This window comes from Agelaius tricolor, unplaced genomic scaffold (assembly GCF_023055355.1).
Source record: "Agelaius tricolor isolate 1412-34295 unplaced genomic scaffold, bAgeTri1.0.p SCAF_25, whole genome shotgun sequence".
NCBI lineage: Eukaryota > Metazoa > Chordata > Aves > Passeriformes > Icteridae > Agelaius > Agelaius tricolor.
In genome coordinates this window covers 9,757,501-9,776,041 of record NW_027269285.1, presented here as the reverse complement: position 1 = coordinate 9,776,041, position 18,541 = coordinate 9,757,501, and the positions used below count along the sequence as shown (strand labels likewise).

Below are 18,541 nucleotides of genomic sequence, written 5' to 3'. Positions count from 1 at the left end.
GGCACCAAAGCTGAGCCCAGCTCAGCAGGGACACCTGGGCTGCAGCCAGGAGCAGCCAGACACTGCTGGGCCCTGCAGACCTTGTTCCAGGGGCATTCATAAACTGCTGGGGTGCTCCTGAGATAAACACAGCACTAAGGTACCAATGGGGATGGCTTTTTTAGGCTGCACATCCCATCAAAGTACAGCTCTAGCCAGAAGCAGCCCAGCTCTGTGTGCACTGCAAAGCAGCTTCCCTGACCAATGAAGCATTTTCTTAAGAAGTGAAAAATTACCAAGTGCCTCAGATGGAACCTTTAATTTTAAAATTAAACAGAGAGGTGAGAGGAGATGGTAGGGATGGAGAATGAAACAGGAGCTCATTTCTTACCTCATCTTTAGCACCTGACTTTCCTATCAGAGCTCTCTGTATGTCTTTTCCAAACAAGATTTCCTTCGATTTCCAGAAGACAAACTTTGTGTTTGCACTTATGTTTTTAATATTGTATTAATTACCATGGGTATAATTTGTAAGATTGTATCAAGATATCAAAAGCTAATACAGTTGCACTTAAATTTGTCAGCTGTGCAATAGCTTGCCCTAATTTTAGGTTATCAGCTCTGGAGACCTGCTCAAAGAGTAAGACTGACAGACTTTTTAATGGAGAAAATCGGAGCTCCCCTGGGATCCAGACTTTTTTCTCATTCAGTAAGAAATCCCAGTGGCATTTGCTGAAAGGATCCCAGGATGGAAAATGACATCTCTCTAAGAATTAGTGCTTCTCATTCTGATGCAAGTCTTCCAAATATACTCTCCCTCCACAGACATGCCTGCTACCTCTTCAGACTTTTCAGCAACAGGAGGGTGAAATGTCTACTTTGAGTGCTCCAGTCCAGTCCTGTGTGTCAAATTGAAGTGAAGGAGCATGAATCTATATAAATAGACAAATTATCCACCCAAAATATGTCATTTAAAATTGAGGTGCTGACACAGCCTTAGCTACAGCACCGCTAAGCAGGGGCTGCATCATTGTTTCAATTAAATATCCTTGTTTCTTCTTCAGGAGAAACCTCTGCAGAAACTTCTCCTTTGAGGGCAGGCACAGACAGAAAGTGGCTCCCAATTAAAGGCTGGATTGGAGGCACAGCCATCACCAGCAGAGATCAGATATCAGCTGTGATATCAGGCAGACAGGCACGGATCCAGGTGAGGGAGAAGGAGCAGGCTGAGGCAGTGCCTTTGCCACTGCACCCCTCTCCATCCAGCTGCTCCTCAGGCTCCCAGCTCCTGCTCCTGCCTTCATCCTGCTGCTCTCAGGGGCCCATCCTTCCACCAGTCACCCTTCAGCCCCTCCAGCTGTCACACACCTTTCCTGACACTGATCTGCCATGTTTCATTCCATGGCTCTGGATTCTTCCTGGATTCCAGGTTTGATTTATCCTAGCAGAAATGTGTACCTGTATGCATTATTTCTACCTCTCGTGGATCTCCTATGGAGGATCAGTGGGGGTTTGCCCTCAAAAATCCTACATGAAGCAAAAGTGCTTCCTTTGCATTGTCTGAAGAGTGAGTACAGAATTGCTGTGCAGCAATTAACCCTGCATTCTGTACACAACAAGGTATCAAAATATGCAAGAGATAGTCCTAAAGGAAAGCAGATCTCCTCTTCCCACAAACATTTCAGGCCAAGCTGTGTCTGCTGGGAGGGGCACAGCTCAAAACACACTGGGTGAGGTCCCACCAAGAGCAATTTGTCAATTCACTGCCAGAACAGCTCCACGGCTGGGGGCCAATATCATCATGATATAAGGCACTTGGGTAAAGGATCTTCAAACCTCTAATCCTGCTGAGCACCCCCAGCTGTCCTGGCTGTTATTGCAAACTGGGCATGTTGGGCACCACTGATGAAATGCTCCCTTGGACAGGATCCACCATCCTCCCCTCTCCCACTGCAGTGTGCTCACAGGAACTTTTTGTCCTAAAAATGTTATTTTATTTAAAGCAGGAATTCAAAAATCTTCTGGGTCCTATTGAAAGAGATCTAAAAGATCCTGCCTGTCTGAAGAAAAGAAGTTTCTACTTGTCAGTTAAATAAAGGAATAACGCACAGCCTCCTTTATAGTGTGTACTTTACCTGTCATCCAGCAGCCCATTATCACGTCACGGCAGAGTGCACTTTCCTGCAGGTCACTTTGTTTAAAATGACATGGATAATGCACATGTCAGCGAGCTGACAGTCCCCACCGTCCTTCAGAGATAAAACCCAGCCACCAGTGCCTGTTCTTATCTGGGGTACATGCCTTGCTCTATCATCTAAGTCAGGCAGAACATGATTTCTCCAGAGAGCACTTTTTTCATTTCCTGATTTTAAGAAAATCAAATAAGCACCATTTGTCTTCATCTGAATATGCTTGACCTGCTCAAATGATGATGTCTCGCATTTTATAACAGGCTACATATGCTGAATTCAAATTAACAGCAGAACAAGGCCTTTAGATCTTTGCCTGGGCTGCCAGCACAGCCTGAATAAATATGCCAGGGTGAGCAGTCATCCCTCAGAACTGGGCCTGAGCTGTGGAGCTCAAAGATGCCTCTGGTTCTGACACATTTGAAAAGCACTAAATTTTTAGGGATATTTGGGCCTGCATTTAATCTCATTTCATTATGGGAAAGAGAAAATATTGATCACGGAGATAGAATACACAACTGGATTCTAAATCCTGCCCACACAAGTACTGGGGTATTCTATGTGAGGTACAGGATTGAGTCTCTGCATTGTTCATCCTGAACCAGCATCTCCCCTCCATCCCCAAAAGCTGCCTCTGCCTTTTTATACAGGAGGCCTGCAAGGGAAAAAAAATGAGTGAAACAGGCAGAGGTTCAGCTCCATAAATGCTGCAGTGACAGGAAATTACACTTTTAGTTCTGGGTGCCATAAACATAGAAGCTGAAATTCAGTTTATCATCTTCCTCTGCATAAGGAACATCCTGAAAATGAATAATCACTTCACAGGATGGAATGTAATGGTAATGCATTAAAAATTCATATTGAAAAGTGCAGGTTAATATTCTGTGCAAAAACCCAACAAAACCTCCCCTTTCTGTTGTCACACTGATTAACTCCAGTGATTAGTTCCCTTATGCAAGGAGAATCATTGCATTTCAAAGTAAACAGCAGTTCTTTAACATAGTTAGCAAATTATTAAGAAACATGAGGAAAAAATCCTCGACTTGGGAAAAGAGCTGAAGGGCAAAGCTTTGGAAGTTATATACAGAATGGTTTGAAAATTTCCTTCCTGTTACAGAAACCCTGTAGAAAACTGATTAAATTCATGGAAGGTGATTTTTCTACTCATTGTTTCCCTCTGGATTTTGCAGCACATTTGCACTTGGCTGGTGGGTGAGCTGCACACCAGCCTGGTCATCTCTCCTCTTCTTGGCCTGCCTTGGAGCTGGTTAACAGAACCACCCATGAAACTCTAACCAGTTCAACATCATTATAGGAACAATATTTTCTGACATTATTTTACCCTCCCCTGAATTCCATTCCCCAGTTTATCCAGAGAAAGAGGAGGCAAAAGTGATTACATTATCAAAACATCCCTTAAGGCTCAACATACAAATAAAAATCACAAAATCCAACCTGGAAATAAAGAAATTAGACCAGTTTTTCTGTGATAATTATTTCAGTTTTTCCAAATAAAGAAGGTTAGTCTGTTCACAACATAAAATAATGGCTAAAAATATTCATCATTATGGATACCAGTTCTTAATTACTATGTAATTTAGTCTTCTAAAACATAGGCAGCATCAGAGACCATTGCTTGACTCTTTCAGCATTCATTTTTTTCCCCTTTCCCACTTAGAAACCCAAAATCATGGAGATAGTGCTCAGCAAGTTCTGTTACTTGACTTAATGTACAGTTTCCAAATGTTATTTCTAAAAAACAGATATATCAACCATAACACTTCAGTTGGAGTTTTCAGGCCCTTGCCTGCAGAGAAGCACAACAGGCACTAACAGTGATTAAATAACTGTTAAGAAGTGCAAATGTGAGGGTTACCAACAGACTCAGTTGCTGCTACAACTTCCAAGGGGAAGTGCAGCCATGGAAAGGGTTGGTGGTGAGACTGGTGTTCATAAACAACCCACACAGACCATGGCATCAATATGCTTCAAGATGAACTGTGTGTCCTCCAAAATATTCATTAGAATTCTCTTTCCTTGGAGGTCTATTCCAAAATTAAATTAGAGACGGAAATTTTCTTTGTATAGAGATGCTTTAGATTAGTCCAAGAAGAAACTTTGAATAAGTAATAGATTAATAGGAATAAGGGAATCCAATAAATTAGTTTTGCTCTCATACTGATTTTCTTTCTTACCTTTTCTTCTTGATCACTGTCGCTGTCACACTGAAACACAAAAAGAGAAAAAGCACAGGTAAGAGAAGCTTGCTACAGCAAAAAGAAGAGAAATATTTCTGTGAACAAGATGGGTGATACATTCACAAATGTTGGGCATCACAGCTGGCACCTTTAGGAACAAGTTCATTACTGTATGAGAGGAAATTCCCCCCAGTGCTGTTGCAGAGGATGCATTTCAGTGTTTGAATGATGAAAACCTGCCCTGCACACACCAAAGCCCTTTGCAAACCCTCTGCCAGTTCTGCTCAGGGGCACAGGAGCTGATGGTGCAGGGGCACGTTCAGACCCCCAAACTGGATCAGGGAAGAACAAAATCAGTCTCAGAGGGCTGGGCTGGTGTGTTTTCTTTGAGGAGCAGTGCTCCTCATGCTGCCTGCAGTCCAGCAGCTGCAGGGGCTCCTTGGAGATGCTCAGGTGTGCCCAGCACTCAGAGGAGCCTTTGCAAGGCTCCAGGAACACAAGGAAAGGTCACCCTGGGCCTTTGCTTTTGGCTGCTGAAGTGAAGATTCCAGAGATCACAGGGAAGCAGGAATGTGCCACAGCCACTGCCTCCCCCAGGTTCTCTGGGAGTAGCCCAGAGAACATCACAATTTTACAAAATGCTGACTGGTAACTCTAGAGAGTCTTGATATTTATCCAGTGCCATTGCTCAGTTCTTAAATAAGTTTTACTATTGTAGGAATAGAGCAGAACTAGACCTCCAATATTTCTGAAAGACAAGCATAAAACCCAAACCACATTTGGATTTGCTGGAAGTACAAAAGCTGTGTTGGAAACAGGACTGTGGGAACCCTGGAACTCACAGGTTTGAATTCTGGGTACCTGCAGCTCATTCTGTGGTTTTGTTTTGTTTCTATCTACAGCTGGAGGTTCTGCATCACTCAAGACTGAGCCATGCAGATCTCATGGCAAACATTTCCAAGGAAAACATCACCAAACAGGAGACCCAGGCTTTCCTACCCAAGGAGCAGCAGACTGTCAGGCTCTTACAGCACTCAGTTAAGCTCTTTATGTACTTAGATTTTTATGTATTTATATCTGTATGTACTTATGTCTTTATGTATTTATATCTTTATGTGTTTATATCATCTTTGAGTATTTTTGTAAGACAACCAAATTGCTTTGAAATTAGTTATATTTTGTGAATTCCAAAGGTTAACTATTCAGTGGGATGTGAACAGACAGAGCCAAATACTCCCACAAATACACATACTTGATTTGCACAAATCAACTCATCTTCTGTCTGTTGTTTAATTATAACTTTTCTGTTTCACTGGCTTTTCCCTTGTCTTCATCAGTACAGGGGGTGAAAAGGTGCCTTCCCTACATCACTGAGCTATGTACTAACAAATTACAGCTAAGAACTATTTCTAGGTATTTTTAAACTTATTTTAAATGAAGGAAAGATGAGATAAAATTACAATCTTCTTGCAGCTGATTTCAAATAGAAAAGGAAGTGAAATTTATTTAATAACTGAAGTGATTTATATAGCACTAGTTGCACCTATTTAATACCAGAGTATTTACTCTGGTAACAAACAAATGAGAAGAAACATGAAGACAGGGGGCAATTTTAGCTTTAATTTTGAAAACCTCACACAATGTTTGAATTAATGAAGAGTCCTCTTAACTGATAAAAGGAAAGCATTCCTAGGACAGCATGGCACTGATATAAAATACTCCTACCTTACCCCCTAAATACAATGCATTCTGGCTTCATCAGGACTACCTGTAGGAGATTTTGGTATGAAGGTGAGTAAGGCCCTGCATTTACACAAAAAGCAAACTTGCTCATGGATTGTAATCCATGAAAATCAGGGCACAGAATCAGAGAACCTCCTGAGCTGGAAGGGCCCCACGAGGATCATCCAGTCCAGCTCCTGGCCCTGCCCAGGACATCCCCGAGAGCCACAGAGCATGTCACAAGCATGAATGTCACACAGATTTTCCATTTACTATTTCTGCTTCACAGCTATGGAAAAATTCAGCTTTTGGGCTCTGTCACCTTCTCCCCCTGGATGGTCAGAGCCAGGAGCTCCCTCACCAGGAGCTCCCCAGGGTCCATTATCACACCTCCTATGTGTTTGAAACCAAGGAGCAAAGGGGCATTTGCTCCTTTGTTTGTGTCTCTGCCCACCCTCCAGGCAAACTCCAAGTCTAGATCAGACTGAATGCAAAAGTGAGAATAAAGGGGGCAAAAGGGATGTCTAAGCAGGGCAGTTCCCTTGGAGCAGCAGGATTCAGAGGGTTTCAAGGTGCCACCAGTCCTGGGGCCAGGCACAGGAGCAGTGTCCTGTGACCCAGCTGTGCTCAGAGCACTCTGCAGCCTCTCCCTTAGCCCAGGTTTGGTCTGATTTAAAGAATCTCTGCTGTAGTTTTTACTGACTCATAAGCTTGGAAGAGCTCAGGGTTTTTGTGTTCCCTTCAGTGTGGAGGTGCCTGGGGAGGAGAGAACTTGCCAGCCCTGACATCTGAATTTGCCAAGAGAACAGCTCCCCACACCCGAGTGAATCTGCAGAGAGCTGTCAGTGGGAGGCCATTTCCAGCAAAGTGTTAAACTCCATCCCTCCTGCTCTCCCACAGTCCAGTTCTAATTTCAAGGTCTGCTTAATTCCACATCAAATAATTACTGCAGTACCCAGCAGCACCTTGTCTCCAGAGCTCAGCATATGGCGAAGGACCGAGCCCTACTGGTGCCCATGATGGAAGAGAGCTGTGCCAAGCCCATTAAAGCTGCTCCTGCTCCCTCCCAGCGTGCCCAGGAGTGACAGCTCTGTGCCTGGGCCAGCTGGGGTGCCTGCCAACACTGCCTGTGCTGCACATGGCACTGGGAGCAAACACTGCCATCCCTGCTCCTGAATTCCCACACTGACCCCAGGACTTTGCTGGAGCGCGCCATCCAATTTACAGCTCCAGCCTCCAGAGCCCTCTGTGCCAGCCTCTGGCAGAGAGGGATGATGGTCAAAGCCCTCCAGTTCATCAATTATGCAAAGGCAATAAATGCACTCAGCAAACAGCTCCCTGCCTTTGGCCAGCCTGGCTCTGGGGCAGCTCTGCCCTCTCACACAGGGTTGGGCACCAGGGCAGATCCCATGGCCAGCACTGCTGTCCTGGGCCAATGCAGTGTTCTGGGGAGCAGCTGGATGGGAGGAAAAAGGGAGGGAGAGGATGAGAGGGCTCTGAGCACTGCTCTGGGGCTGTGTATCTGTGCAGCACCTCTGTCTGTGTGTGTGTGTGTGTGTGTGTGTGTGTGCAGGACACACTCTGCACTGGCACAGTCAGCACTCCCAGCATCAGACAGTTTGTGTGCAGGGGTAATGCCAAAAAGGGAGAGGAAAGATGTTTGATACTCAGGCTGGAAACAGAGCTGGAGCAAGTGCACCTGTCCCCATGGCTGAGGGTCAGCCCAGGCACTGTGCTCACACACAGCCTCCCGTGCTCTGATGGGCTCATTTACATTTCTGGATGCAAGTTCTCCCCAGAGCTGCTGAAGCACGAGGTGTTTCCATCTCCTGCAGCCTCGCTGCTCCCCACAGCTGAAGAAGGAATTTTGGGAACCGAAGCTGACAGCCGTGAAGTTGATTATTCAGAATTACTGGTCAATTTGAAGGCTGGAGTCTGCACTGCTCGCTCAATTCCTCAATTCCTCCAGCATTTCCCTACCTCCCAGGGCCACAGGAAGAAGTAAAATGATTTAAGTGCTTTGTGGTTCTCAGAGCACCAGACTGTTTTGGAATTGAAGCAATGGAAATACTTTGCACTGGCCCCTGCTTTGGGCAGTGTTTCAGTATTCCATGGCTATTACAAAAAGCTCATTTTTCAGTGCTCTCCCATGTCTTTTTGAGGAAACCATGGCTCTGTGCACAGGCTGCCTTGGAATATTCTGCAAATAAGTGGGAATCCAAAATATCATTCAGAGATAGCATGACCTGATTTTTGGATAACTGCCACTAGCTTCACTGGAAGCTGAGGGTGATAATGTGACAAATCAGGACAAGGAGGCTGCAGACACATTTTACACCTGAACAAACAGAGGCTTCTTGCTCTGATTCACAGGCTCAAGGCACTTACTGTCTCCACTCTGAACACAAGTTGTGACTGATTACAGCCCCCCCAGGCCAGGCTTGAGATGAGCCCAGAGCCAAATTGCCTAATTTGCCCTACACCACCCCCTGGCCAGCCCTCAGCTCATTCTGGGCACAGAAGTGAAGCCCAGATGGGCAGAGCTGCTGAGCACCCACAGCCCCCTGGACGGCCAAATTTTCACATGCACGTGGTCCCAAATGCTGTGAGAGCTTCTCAGACCACAGCCTGACAGGCTCCTCAGTGGAGGAGTCTGAAAATTGGCTATTTTGTGCTTCTCCAAGTCTTCTACTGGCCAGAAGGGACTCAGTGGTTTTCCCAAAGGACCTATGGGAGTACCAACAAAATTCAATGCAAGTAAAGCTCGCTTAAAATTATCTTCATTGATAAAAATCTTGCAGGACATATGGAAATGCAAAGGGTGCTCTTAATTTCTATATAATTGGGGTAATAATGAGAGCAGACTGACTGTGATTTGCACAAAGTGGCCATAGTTATCACTGAAACTGTTCCAATCCCTTAAATAACCAAAGCCACCAGCCATCACATCACCTGACACACACACACACATGCCAAGTGTTCAAGCTTCCTTTTGCAGTATTTCTGCAACTCCCTGCTCCAGAAATGTTAATCACAGTCAGTGACCCAAAAACTTGCATGTTCATATATGTGATGCAGTCAAAATTCAAATAATTACCCCTAAAATCAAGCCCAGGTGAGGAAGAAGACACATAAAGGCAAAAGATCTCTGTACCAACAAACCAGAAAGTTCTTTTTTCTGCTCTAGCCTGAGCCTCTGAAGCCCTGCAGTCAGTCTGGGCTGCAGCAGATGCATTCCCTGCAATACTGGGGTCTGCACACACAGACCTGCAGTGGGAAGTGGGAAAAGAACTTTCCAATTCCCAGCTGAGGGATAATTGCTGCTGTGTTTTTTAGAAGAAAAGGGAAACTGGAGATCAGGTTAAAGATTAGCTGCACCTCCCCAGCCCTCTGGCCCAGGTGGAGAGAGTTAAAATGCACAGCACATTTCCCAGAGCACCCGTGGAATGAGCCTGATCCCAAAGCCACGTTTCAAAAATCAGACACCCTATGTGGTGACAGCTCTAATTTGAGCCCATTTTAATAACTTGAGAGAGCCTGGTCCAAATCAAGCTGAGTAAAGGTCTGAGCCCCCTCACCAGCTCATTCAGGCTGAAGCAACACCATGGATTTCTCTGTACTTTGCTGATTGAACACATTCTTGTGCAAAAAGTGGCAATCATTGAATATCTCATGTACAATGACATTGAGGAGGGCATTGTTCTCTATTCTGCTCAATGGACTTTGCTGGAACAGCTATTTCATATCTTGGAGCCATTTATCATTGCCACCAAAGGAGTCAGAGCTGCTGCAACGCCAGCTCTGAACAAAGTGATTCTACTCATCTGTCTGCTGAAAAGAAATCTGAAGAAAATGAGGGAAAACCCAGACCTCAGCCTGTTCACACTGACATTTACAATATTCTTGTCCATCTCTCCACCAATGACAAACTGGCAGCCCTGGAAAGGGCAAAGATGGTATTTTAGCTATACAATTAGACCTTTGCTTCCAAGAAAAAAGGAGAAAAAAACATCTCCTAGATGAAAGGAGACCCAGACAGGGAATAAATGGGCAATTTTCTAATTGATGAAATGGAGACCGGCAGAGCCACAAAGAAACTAAGAGCAAGAATTTCACTTTTTTCCTTCCTATCTGTGACTTTGCTGCAAGAAGCATTCAGCATGGAGCTCCCTGCCAAGGAATCTTATCTATATATATATATATATATATATATATATATTTATATATATATAGCATCTCACAAATTGGTTAACATCACAGTCTGCTTAGCAATTCCTCACCATTATCCACTGTGATTCACTGGAACGAATGGCTCTGAAACAGAGATGGTCTGAGAAGTTTAAGGTCTGCTTTCTTAAAAGCTAAAATTATGGATTATTCACCAAAAAAGTCCCATTTTACACAAATTACCAAAGTCTGGACAAAAGATTGCAATGTTGACCTTTAATCTGAATTCCATTTTATCCAAACTACTTCACTTCAGCTGAAATGTATCAGTCTTGGACATTTGAAGTTATCTTGGGGCCCTTACAAGAAAAATATTCAGAACTTAGAATGTTTTTCAGCTGCAATTCTTTTAATTCCTCCCCCCCAGGATGTTTATGATTGTTTCATATTATAAAATGACACAATTAGTAGTTCCTTTTAGCTCTACCTTCAGCAAAACAATGGTTTGATTAGAAAGAATGACATGTTGAGTATTAGAATGAAAACTCTGGATTATATTGCTGTCCAGGATAAGGATGATCCACCTTACATTTCTCTAGGACATGGATTTATCCTTCTAATGGTGGGAAGCCCAAATATTCCTGGTGGGCCACAGGAAGTTGTTGTAAAGCCAAGGGGGGATTTCCTGGCAGACAAGTCCTGTTCTGAGCTTTGGTTCTGCTGTGTTGCCCCCTGTATCTGCAGGGATTTCCCCTGCAGGGGCAGGCTGGGAGCTGTGGCACTGGGAGGCACTGGGAGGCACTGGGAGGCACTGGGAGGCTGCTGGGCACTGCTGGGGAGGTGACACAGGAGCTGCTGGGGGCTGCCACCCCCTGTCCTGCCAGGCTGCCCCAGCTCCGTGTCACCCCAGGGACACCTGGAACCAGCCCTGGAAGAAACGAATTTTCTTTTGTTATTTGGAAAGGGAGCTGGGGCTGGAGGTTACTGCACCTTCTGTGGCCCAGATGCCACAGATCCAGCAGCTTCCTCATGGTGGCACTGCCCAGGTGTCACTGCTGTCATGGTGTCACTGCTGTCATGGTGTCACTGCCCAGTGACCCCACACCTGCCCAAGCCCCGGGCACGATGATGCTCCCACCAGGGCCAGGGAGGATTAAATGTAATTTCCAGATGGAAAATAACAGTGCCATGTATTCCTCAGCTCAGTGTGATGGTGTTCACAGGGGTCCCAGGATGAGGGAAGAGACAAGGATCTGACTCCATGTTTCAGAAGGCTGATTTATTATTTTATGATATATATTATACTAAAATCATACTAAAAGAATAGAAGAAAGGATTTCATCTGAAGGTTAGCTAAGAATAGAAAAAGAAGAAATGATAGCGAAACTTGTGTCTTGCACAGACAGTCCGAGCCAGCTGACTGTGATTGGCCATTAATTAGAAACAACCCCATGAGACCAATCCCAGCTGCACCTGTTGCATCCCACAGCAGCAGATAACCATTGGTTACATTGTGTTCCTGAGGCCTCTCAGCTTCTCAGGAGAAAAAATCCTAAGGAAAGGATTTTTCATAAAATGTGTCTGTGACAGCTCAGCACCCTCAGAATGTGCCCAGCCCCAGTCAGGCACCCAAATCCCACCAGACCTGGCAGCAGGCACTGCCAGCCACACACACACAGAGGAATCCTGATCTCAGGGAGTCATTCTCTGTTGCAACTGAAGGGTGAAGTCTCTGCCTCAGCTCCTGAGGGCTCCATGAGGAGAAATGCCTCCATAAGGAGAAATGCCTCCATGCTCTCCCCTGGGGCTTGGGATGCACATTTGCTGCCTCCTTACCTGCCTTGCTGGCTGCAGGCAACTTGCAGCTGTCATGTTATTTTTAGCAGCCTCTCAAACTGATGGCAATTTGCAGTTTGTAATGTCATGTTTAGCATCCTCTCAACTCACAAGTAGTTTTTCAAGGTTCAAAAAAAATAAATAATAGTAAATAATAATAAAAACGTGCATTTGTACTGATGGACTAAGTCGATAGGAAAGGTTTAAACTAATCAGTGGTTAATGAAGTCAGTGCCTAATACTGCATTAGTGGGTGTTATCTGTATAAGAAAAGATTCTTATTTTTCAGAACTCCTGGTCTTAGCTCATGAGTCCTGTTTGGAATTTGAGTCTTCCAGGTACTTACAGGCTAATGAAATAAAAACACCTTGATTGACAAGAAGCAAAGCATGTTACGGGTTAAAATAATACAAGAATCTATTTTTTACACTGTGTTGTGATCCATAAAAATCACCCTGAGCCTTTCCTCTTTCTTCTCTGCCTGTGAAGCCAATTGCTTTGATTGCAGTGATATGAGCTTACTGAAATGACTTGCCCTTGCTTGTGAAGCAAATGGAACATGCTAATAGAACTTATCGCATTACCGGATGCAAAAGTGCCATAGCTCATTACTTTAAGATAAAAGGATATCATTGCAGACGGGAAGCAGAATTGACTTTCTGAGGCCCGACTTGATGATGATTTAATCAACTGCTCTCTTTCACTTCTCATCTCTGCGCCTGTCGGTTTCCCAGGTGCTGTTAAATGAGACACTCAGAAAGTGAGCGCAGGGAAAGAAATTGCTGTCATTACTTTTCAAGAAAGGAGGTATGCAAATTTTCGACAGAAAGATTGCGTTCATAATGGGCCTGGTAAAATACAAGGATCATGCTTGACAGGTGAGGGCAAGTCATTTGTACGTCCTTAAAGTGAAGCAACCATCCTCATTTAGAAATTGTGCTCGATAAGAGAAGCTACAAATGAAACCCAAGCGATGGCTGAGAGCAGCCAGCAAATCTTTGAAGGCTTTGCTGCTGCAGCTCTGCCTTCAGCAGGTGCCTGGCGTGCCTTCACACATGGCTCTTCCCAACTGCCAGATGGCCAAAGTTTGACCTCAGTATCTCACAGAGATTCCTCTTAAATGTTTTTTCTTACTGTCAGCATTATATTCACAGTCTGGGGTCTGAGAGTCTCTTCCTTTCTTCACCGCTGCCAGAAATAGAAATTACAACGAGAAAAAAACCCAACCGGCGAAGTGAGGGTTGAGTTAACTTTGAGAACAGAATCAAGAGGTTGGAGGCAACAACTTGTTTTCTTCTGCATGCATGACAGATCTTGGATGGTCTGGAGCTTACACTTCATAGAGCCAAGTGAAAAAGAATAACCCATGGAAAGGGTTGTGGCAGGAAGCAAAGAGGATGCAAAGATGCCTCTCCAGGGCCCAGAAGGAACCTGGGGTCCTGTGTGATTGCAGCAAGAAAGGAAAGGGTTAAGAAAGCAACTGGATGCTCTATTGATCTGATGGAGAAGGTCTGATATTCCAAAATTGGAAGTTAAAAAAGCACAATAATTGAGATGATGAATTATGCACAGGCTAAAAACACTCTAAAGATCTTGGATGGCTATTGAGCTGTTGGGATCATTTTATAATGGGGAAATGAGAACTACCAAGCTTTTATTGGTGTCAATCAGGTTTTCTATCAGAGATTGATAGTCAGCCACATCAAACAGGTTCCTCAGGGACACTCTAAGCAATGGATACAGCAGTTTGTCATAAAATGTTGACATTTTGTCTCAGATAACAGCATAGGACTTAAATAGAATTAATGTCATGAATATTTAGAATTAAACAAAAAACAGCTGGGAAATACTGCCTCAAAGGAAGCTGGGTACAACAGAAAATGATTTAAATAAGAGCAGTCACTATATTAATGCCAAGATAGGTGCATTTTAAGAATTTCTATTTTTTTTCTCAAGAGCACAGTTCATTGCTCCCATGCTTGTTTATGGAACAACTATCAGATATGTTATTTGCCCTTTTCCCTGGGTGTCAGGTCCTTAACTCTCCACATCCACCTAACTGGGAGTGATCCAGCAATACCCTTTGGATCTGACTCACCTCTCACCAGAAATCCTGCACTGTGGGTTGAAAAGCAAGATGATGGAGGAAAGATAGCCCTGGGCTAGGACTCAGGAGATCCACCTCTGTCACTGGCTATCAGGATCACCTCAGGCAAGTCACTTACCCCCTTCTGCTGTCAACCCTCTACTTCTCATCTCTCTGGGCCATTAAATGGTACATTCCCTAGGATTTGCTTACTTTCACTGTATGTGTTTATAAAGTGTGCAGGAAAAGAAGGCATTTTTCTTAGAGAATGTTGGTCTCAGTAAATAGAAGAAATAAAAAAGAAGAAAAAAGCACTAAGACCTGGATCAGGCCCTAGACACACCATGCCTATTTTCAGTATAGATCTCATCTTCCACCAACTAAAGTGCATGACTTCTAGAAAATTATATCATTCCAACTGAAAATTATTTTTATTTTCACTTAGAGCAATGAGCACAGAGCAGCAGCAATCCAGCACAGGCAGCACTGCTCAGGGGCTGCTCTCTTGTGCAGGCTGCAGCAACTCTGAGCACAACATGGCTACTGAAACCCACACAAAGAGAGATTCCACTGATTTCTAGGATAAAATAGATGTAGAAATCATATCAGAAACAAAACAGAAATAATAAAAATCCATCTTTTCTCTTCTTTCCCCACCAAGACCTCTTCAGCTTTTGAGTTCTGTGTCTTCACGGTAACCTAAATAAGTTAAACTGAATTGTATAAATAATAATGGTAATAATAATTCCCCAAACAACCCCAAACAATTGATCCTTAGGGATAAGACCTTAACAGCTGAGCTATAAACCTCTGAACATTGGATTTTAATGGATACTAAAAACCCCTTAACAAAGCCCAATAAATATAACCTGAAACAAAATGATTTGTGTTCTAAGCTGTTTGCAAACTCCCATAAATGTTCCTCATTGTCATAACACCAGAAAAATAGCTCAGCCTGTGTACTCAGCCTTGCAAACTGGCTTCTGTGCTGTGCTTTCATTCCCTTTTCCACTCTCTGCTTTATAATTCATCACTTGCACAGTTGTTATGCATTATTATTACTGTTATTATTTATTGCTGCCTTTATCATTTTTGTACAATTGATAAATTGTCTGTGCTAGACCTGAGGGAAGAGAAGGATTATTCTAAATGTAGAGCAAGTAAATATAAATTGTAAGGACAATGGCACACTTTGGCCTTGCTGGCTCAACTTTCCTTTTTGACACACATGATTCTATAATTTGGAATCTGTGATCTCTTATTGCGAAATGAAAGCATTATTTTTTTCCCCAGAATGCAGCAACTATAAGAATTGAATTTAAAACAGGAGCTGTATTTCTCTTTTTAGAGGTAGGAATATGATTTATCAGTTGAACTCTGCCATTTTTTTTGTTCAAGGAGTGGCTGAGAATAAGAATACTCATTGCTGCCTGGCTGAACAGAAGAGCTGGGGCTGCCCCTGCATCCCTGGCAGTGCCCAAGGCCAGGCTGGACATTGGGAGCAGCCTGGGGCAGTGGGAGGTGTCCCTGCCATGGCAGGGGTGGCCCTGGATGGGCTTTGAGGTCCCTTCCACCCCAAACCCTTCTGGGATTCTTTGGCAGCTGGGGGTGTTGTCCAGCAGAGCACCCAGCACTGCAGCCTTTACCAACAAGCAGTGGCAGCAGGGATCCCTTGGGGTGTCCCAGCAGGACAGGAAGGGGAACTTCTCATTTCCTGCACCTCTCTGTCCTTGAGCACCTCCTGCACTCAGCCCCAGAGCCCTGTGAGCCCCCTGTGCTCTGAGCCAGAGCTGCTGCTGCTCCCAGGCTGGTTCTGCACCTCTGCAGTGCCCCCACTCTGGGGCTCACAGTGCTCATGGCCACACAGCACACAGGTGGGAGGCTCATGGAATATCCTGATAAGGGTATGGATAAGGCTGATAAGGCTGGAAGGGACCCCCAGGGATCACCCAGTGCAGCCCTGGCCCTGCACAGACACCCCAACAATCCCAGCCTGGGCATCCCTGGAGCTCCTGGAGCTCTGGCAGCCTCGGGGCTGTGCCCATTCCCTGGGCAGCCTGGGCAGTGCCAGCACCCTCTGGGGGAAGAACCTTTCCCAAAATCCAACATAAACCTGCCCTGGCCCAGCCCCAGCTGTTCCCTGAGTCCTGTCCCTGGAGGGGAGCTGATCCTCTGCTGTCCCTCAGCTTCAGGTAAGACCCAAAGATCTCTTTTAAGAGGCATCCTCCTGTACAAATATCCACTGGGGAATGCCAGGTCCTCAGTTTACCACCAATGCTCTCCTAGCACAGATAGAAGAAAAATGCTTGGGGTTTGGTTGGGCTTTTTTTTCCCCACTGCTGCATTAACCTACCCCCAGACTATGTGGTAAAAACTCCTATATCAAAAATATTATCACAGGCTCCATGACTGTTATCAGCAGTGGCAAATTACCTGTCACAGCCAAGGCAAGGGATTGCTTTGAACAGCTGGCTTTTAGCTCAGTGCTCAAAAAGTTATTCCTGTCCATGAGGGTGGTGGAAAATGCAGGAGTTTTGCCAGCAGCAGCTGTGCAGGGCTGTGGCCAATGCAGCTTTACTGACACTGCCCATGTGCTCCCTTTCCAGCTGCAATGAGATTCACTGTCAGGAATTATCTCCTCCAAAGGTGAGCCCCACATCAGGGCCAGGGACATCCTGAATGTCAAACACAGAACTTCCCACTGAACTCTGCCAAGAAAGAAGGGACACACCAAAGCAGGAGGGAATGCAAAACAACTCCCTCTGGAATATGAGGATCCACAGGATGCCTGGAAGGAGCAGGAGCTTCAGATCTTCAATCTTTGTGGTCACCACTACCTCACAGACAAAAATGTACACTGAATTTCTGGCTGGATGATCCCAGCAAAGCACCTGCATCTTGTACAGAAAGGAATTTTAAACACTCAACCTGTGCTCTGCAGTTTTGAGATGGATTAGGTAGGGAAAGGAAATTCATTGCTTTCTCCAGAGATATTCTCTGTGAATACAGAGCCTTGGAATTTCACAAGGGATGTTTTGGAGAGGTAGAGGCTCCTTCTACTTTATAGACTGTAGATACCAAAAGATTGGAAGTTCCATTCTCATCTCGTTTGAAAATTTAGTAACAGGGAGGCTCTGAGATTTCAAACATGTTCTCCCCACAAAAACTCTGTAGGCTTTATCTTCAGTCTAAAGAGCAAGTGAATAACAAGATGCAATGGGGAAAACCCAGATAAAACCAACCTAGACTGGTGCATATTTTAAAAATGGGGAATAATTTAATATTCTTCACTTAAAAACAGGGCAGATTTTCCCTAACTGAAAAAAAAATTAATAAAAAATTAAAACCTTGCCTAAATGTTGTGCCCTCATTCAATCAGAGTTACTGTACTCCAGGCAGTACAATTAATTAGTGAGATCATATGGCCTGTTCTAGACAGGAGGTCACAGCAGATCACACCCTCATTGCCTTAAATGCTGTGAATTTATAAATCCCTAAACATCCACATCCTTCCACTCCTACATCCACAGACAGCTCCTTAATGCTTCCATCTCCTATGATCCAGCAATTCAGGCCAGTTCCATTCAGAGACAACAGCTCTCAAGGTTGGAGCAATCCTGAAGGGCTGGGAGTGCCTGAGCTCTCTCCATGTTGGGACAATCCTGGAGGGCTGAGTGACCTCTGAGCTCTCTCCATGCTGGGACAATCCTGAAGGGCTGGGAGTGACCTCTGAGCTCTCTCCATGCTGGGACAATCCTGGAGGGCTGAGTGACCTCTGAGCTCTCTCCATGTTGGGACAATCCTGAAGGGCTGGGAGTGACCTCTGAGCTCTCTCCATGCTGGAGCAATCCTGAAGGGCTGGGAGTGCCTGAGCTCTCTCCATGTTGGGACAATCCTGGAGGGCTGGGAGTGACCTCTGAGCTCTCTCCATGCTGGGACAATCCTGAAGGGCTGAGTGACCTCTGAGCTCTCTCCATGCTGGGACAATCCTGGAGGGCTGGGAGTGACCTCTGAGCTCTCTCCATGCTGGGACAATCCTGAAGGGCTGGGAGTGACCTCTGAGCTCTCTCCATGCTGGGACAATCCTGGAGGGCTGGGAGTGACCTCTCAGCTTATTCTGGAGCCAGGAGGTTTTCCCATTTCCCAGGAACAGTAGATCCTGCCAGCTTTTACAGTGTTGGTGTTGCTGTGTATGTTGAGCTTTATTCATGTTCACAGGATTCAGTTTTATCATGCTGCAGGAATAGCACTTCTTCAAGACTCATTTCAGCTTTGCTATTAAGCTCGACTACCTCTTTTGAGTAATCAATAAAAAGTCTGCTACAAGAGGACACTGTGATTTACAAATACAGGAAAAGAAAGAG

General features: G+C 44.8%; 1 protein-coding gene across 7 annotated transcripts in view; it reads right to left on the bottom strand.

Moving 5' to 3' along the window:
• Window positions 1-18,541, bottom strand: part of AUTS2 (activator of transcription and developmental regulator AUTS2) — an 805,512-nt gene that overhangs the window by 236,219 nt on the left and 550,752 nt on the right. For all 7 annotated transcript variants that reach the window (XM_071448244.1, XM_071448243.1, XM_071448247.1 and 4 more), the window contains one exon: window positions 4,364-4,393. In XM_071448244.1, the coding sequence (XP_071304345.1) occupies window positions 4,364-4,393 (30 nt within the window). The remainder of the gene's footprint in view (window positions 1-4,363; window positions 4,394-18,541) is intronic.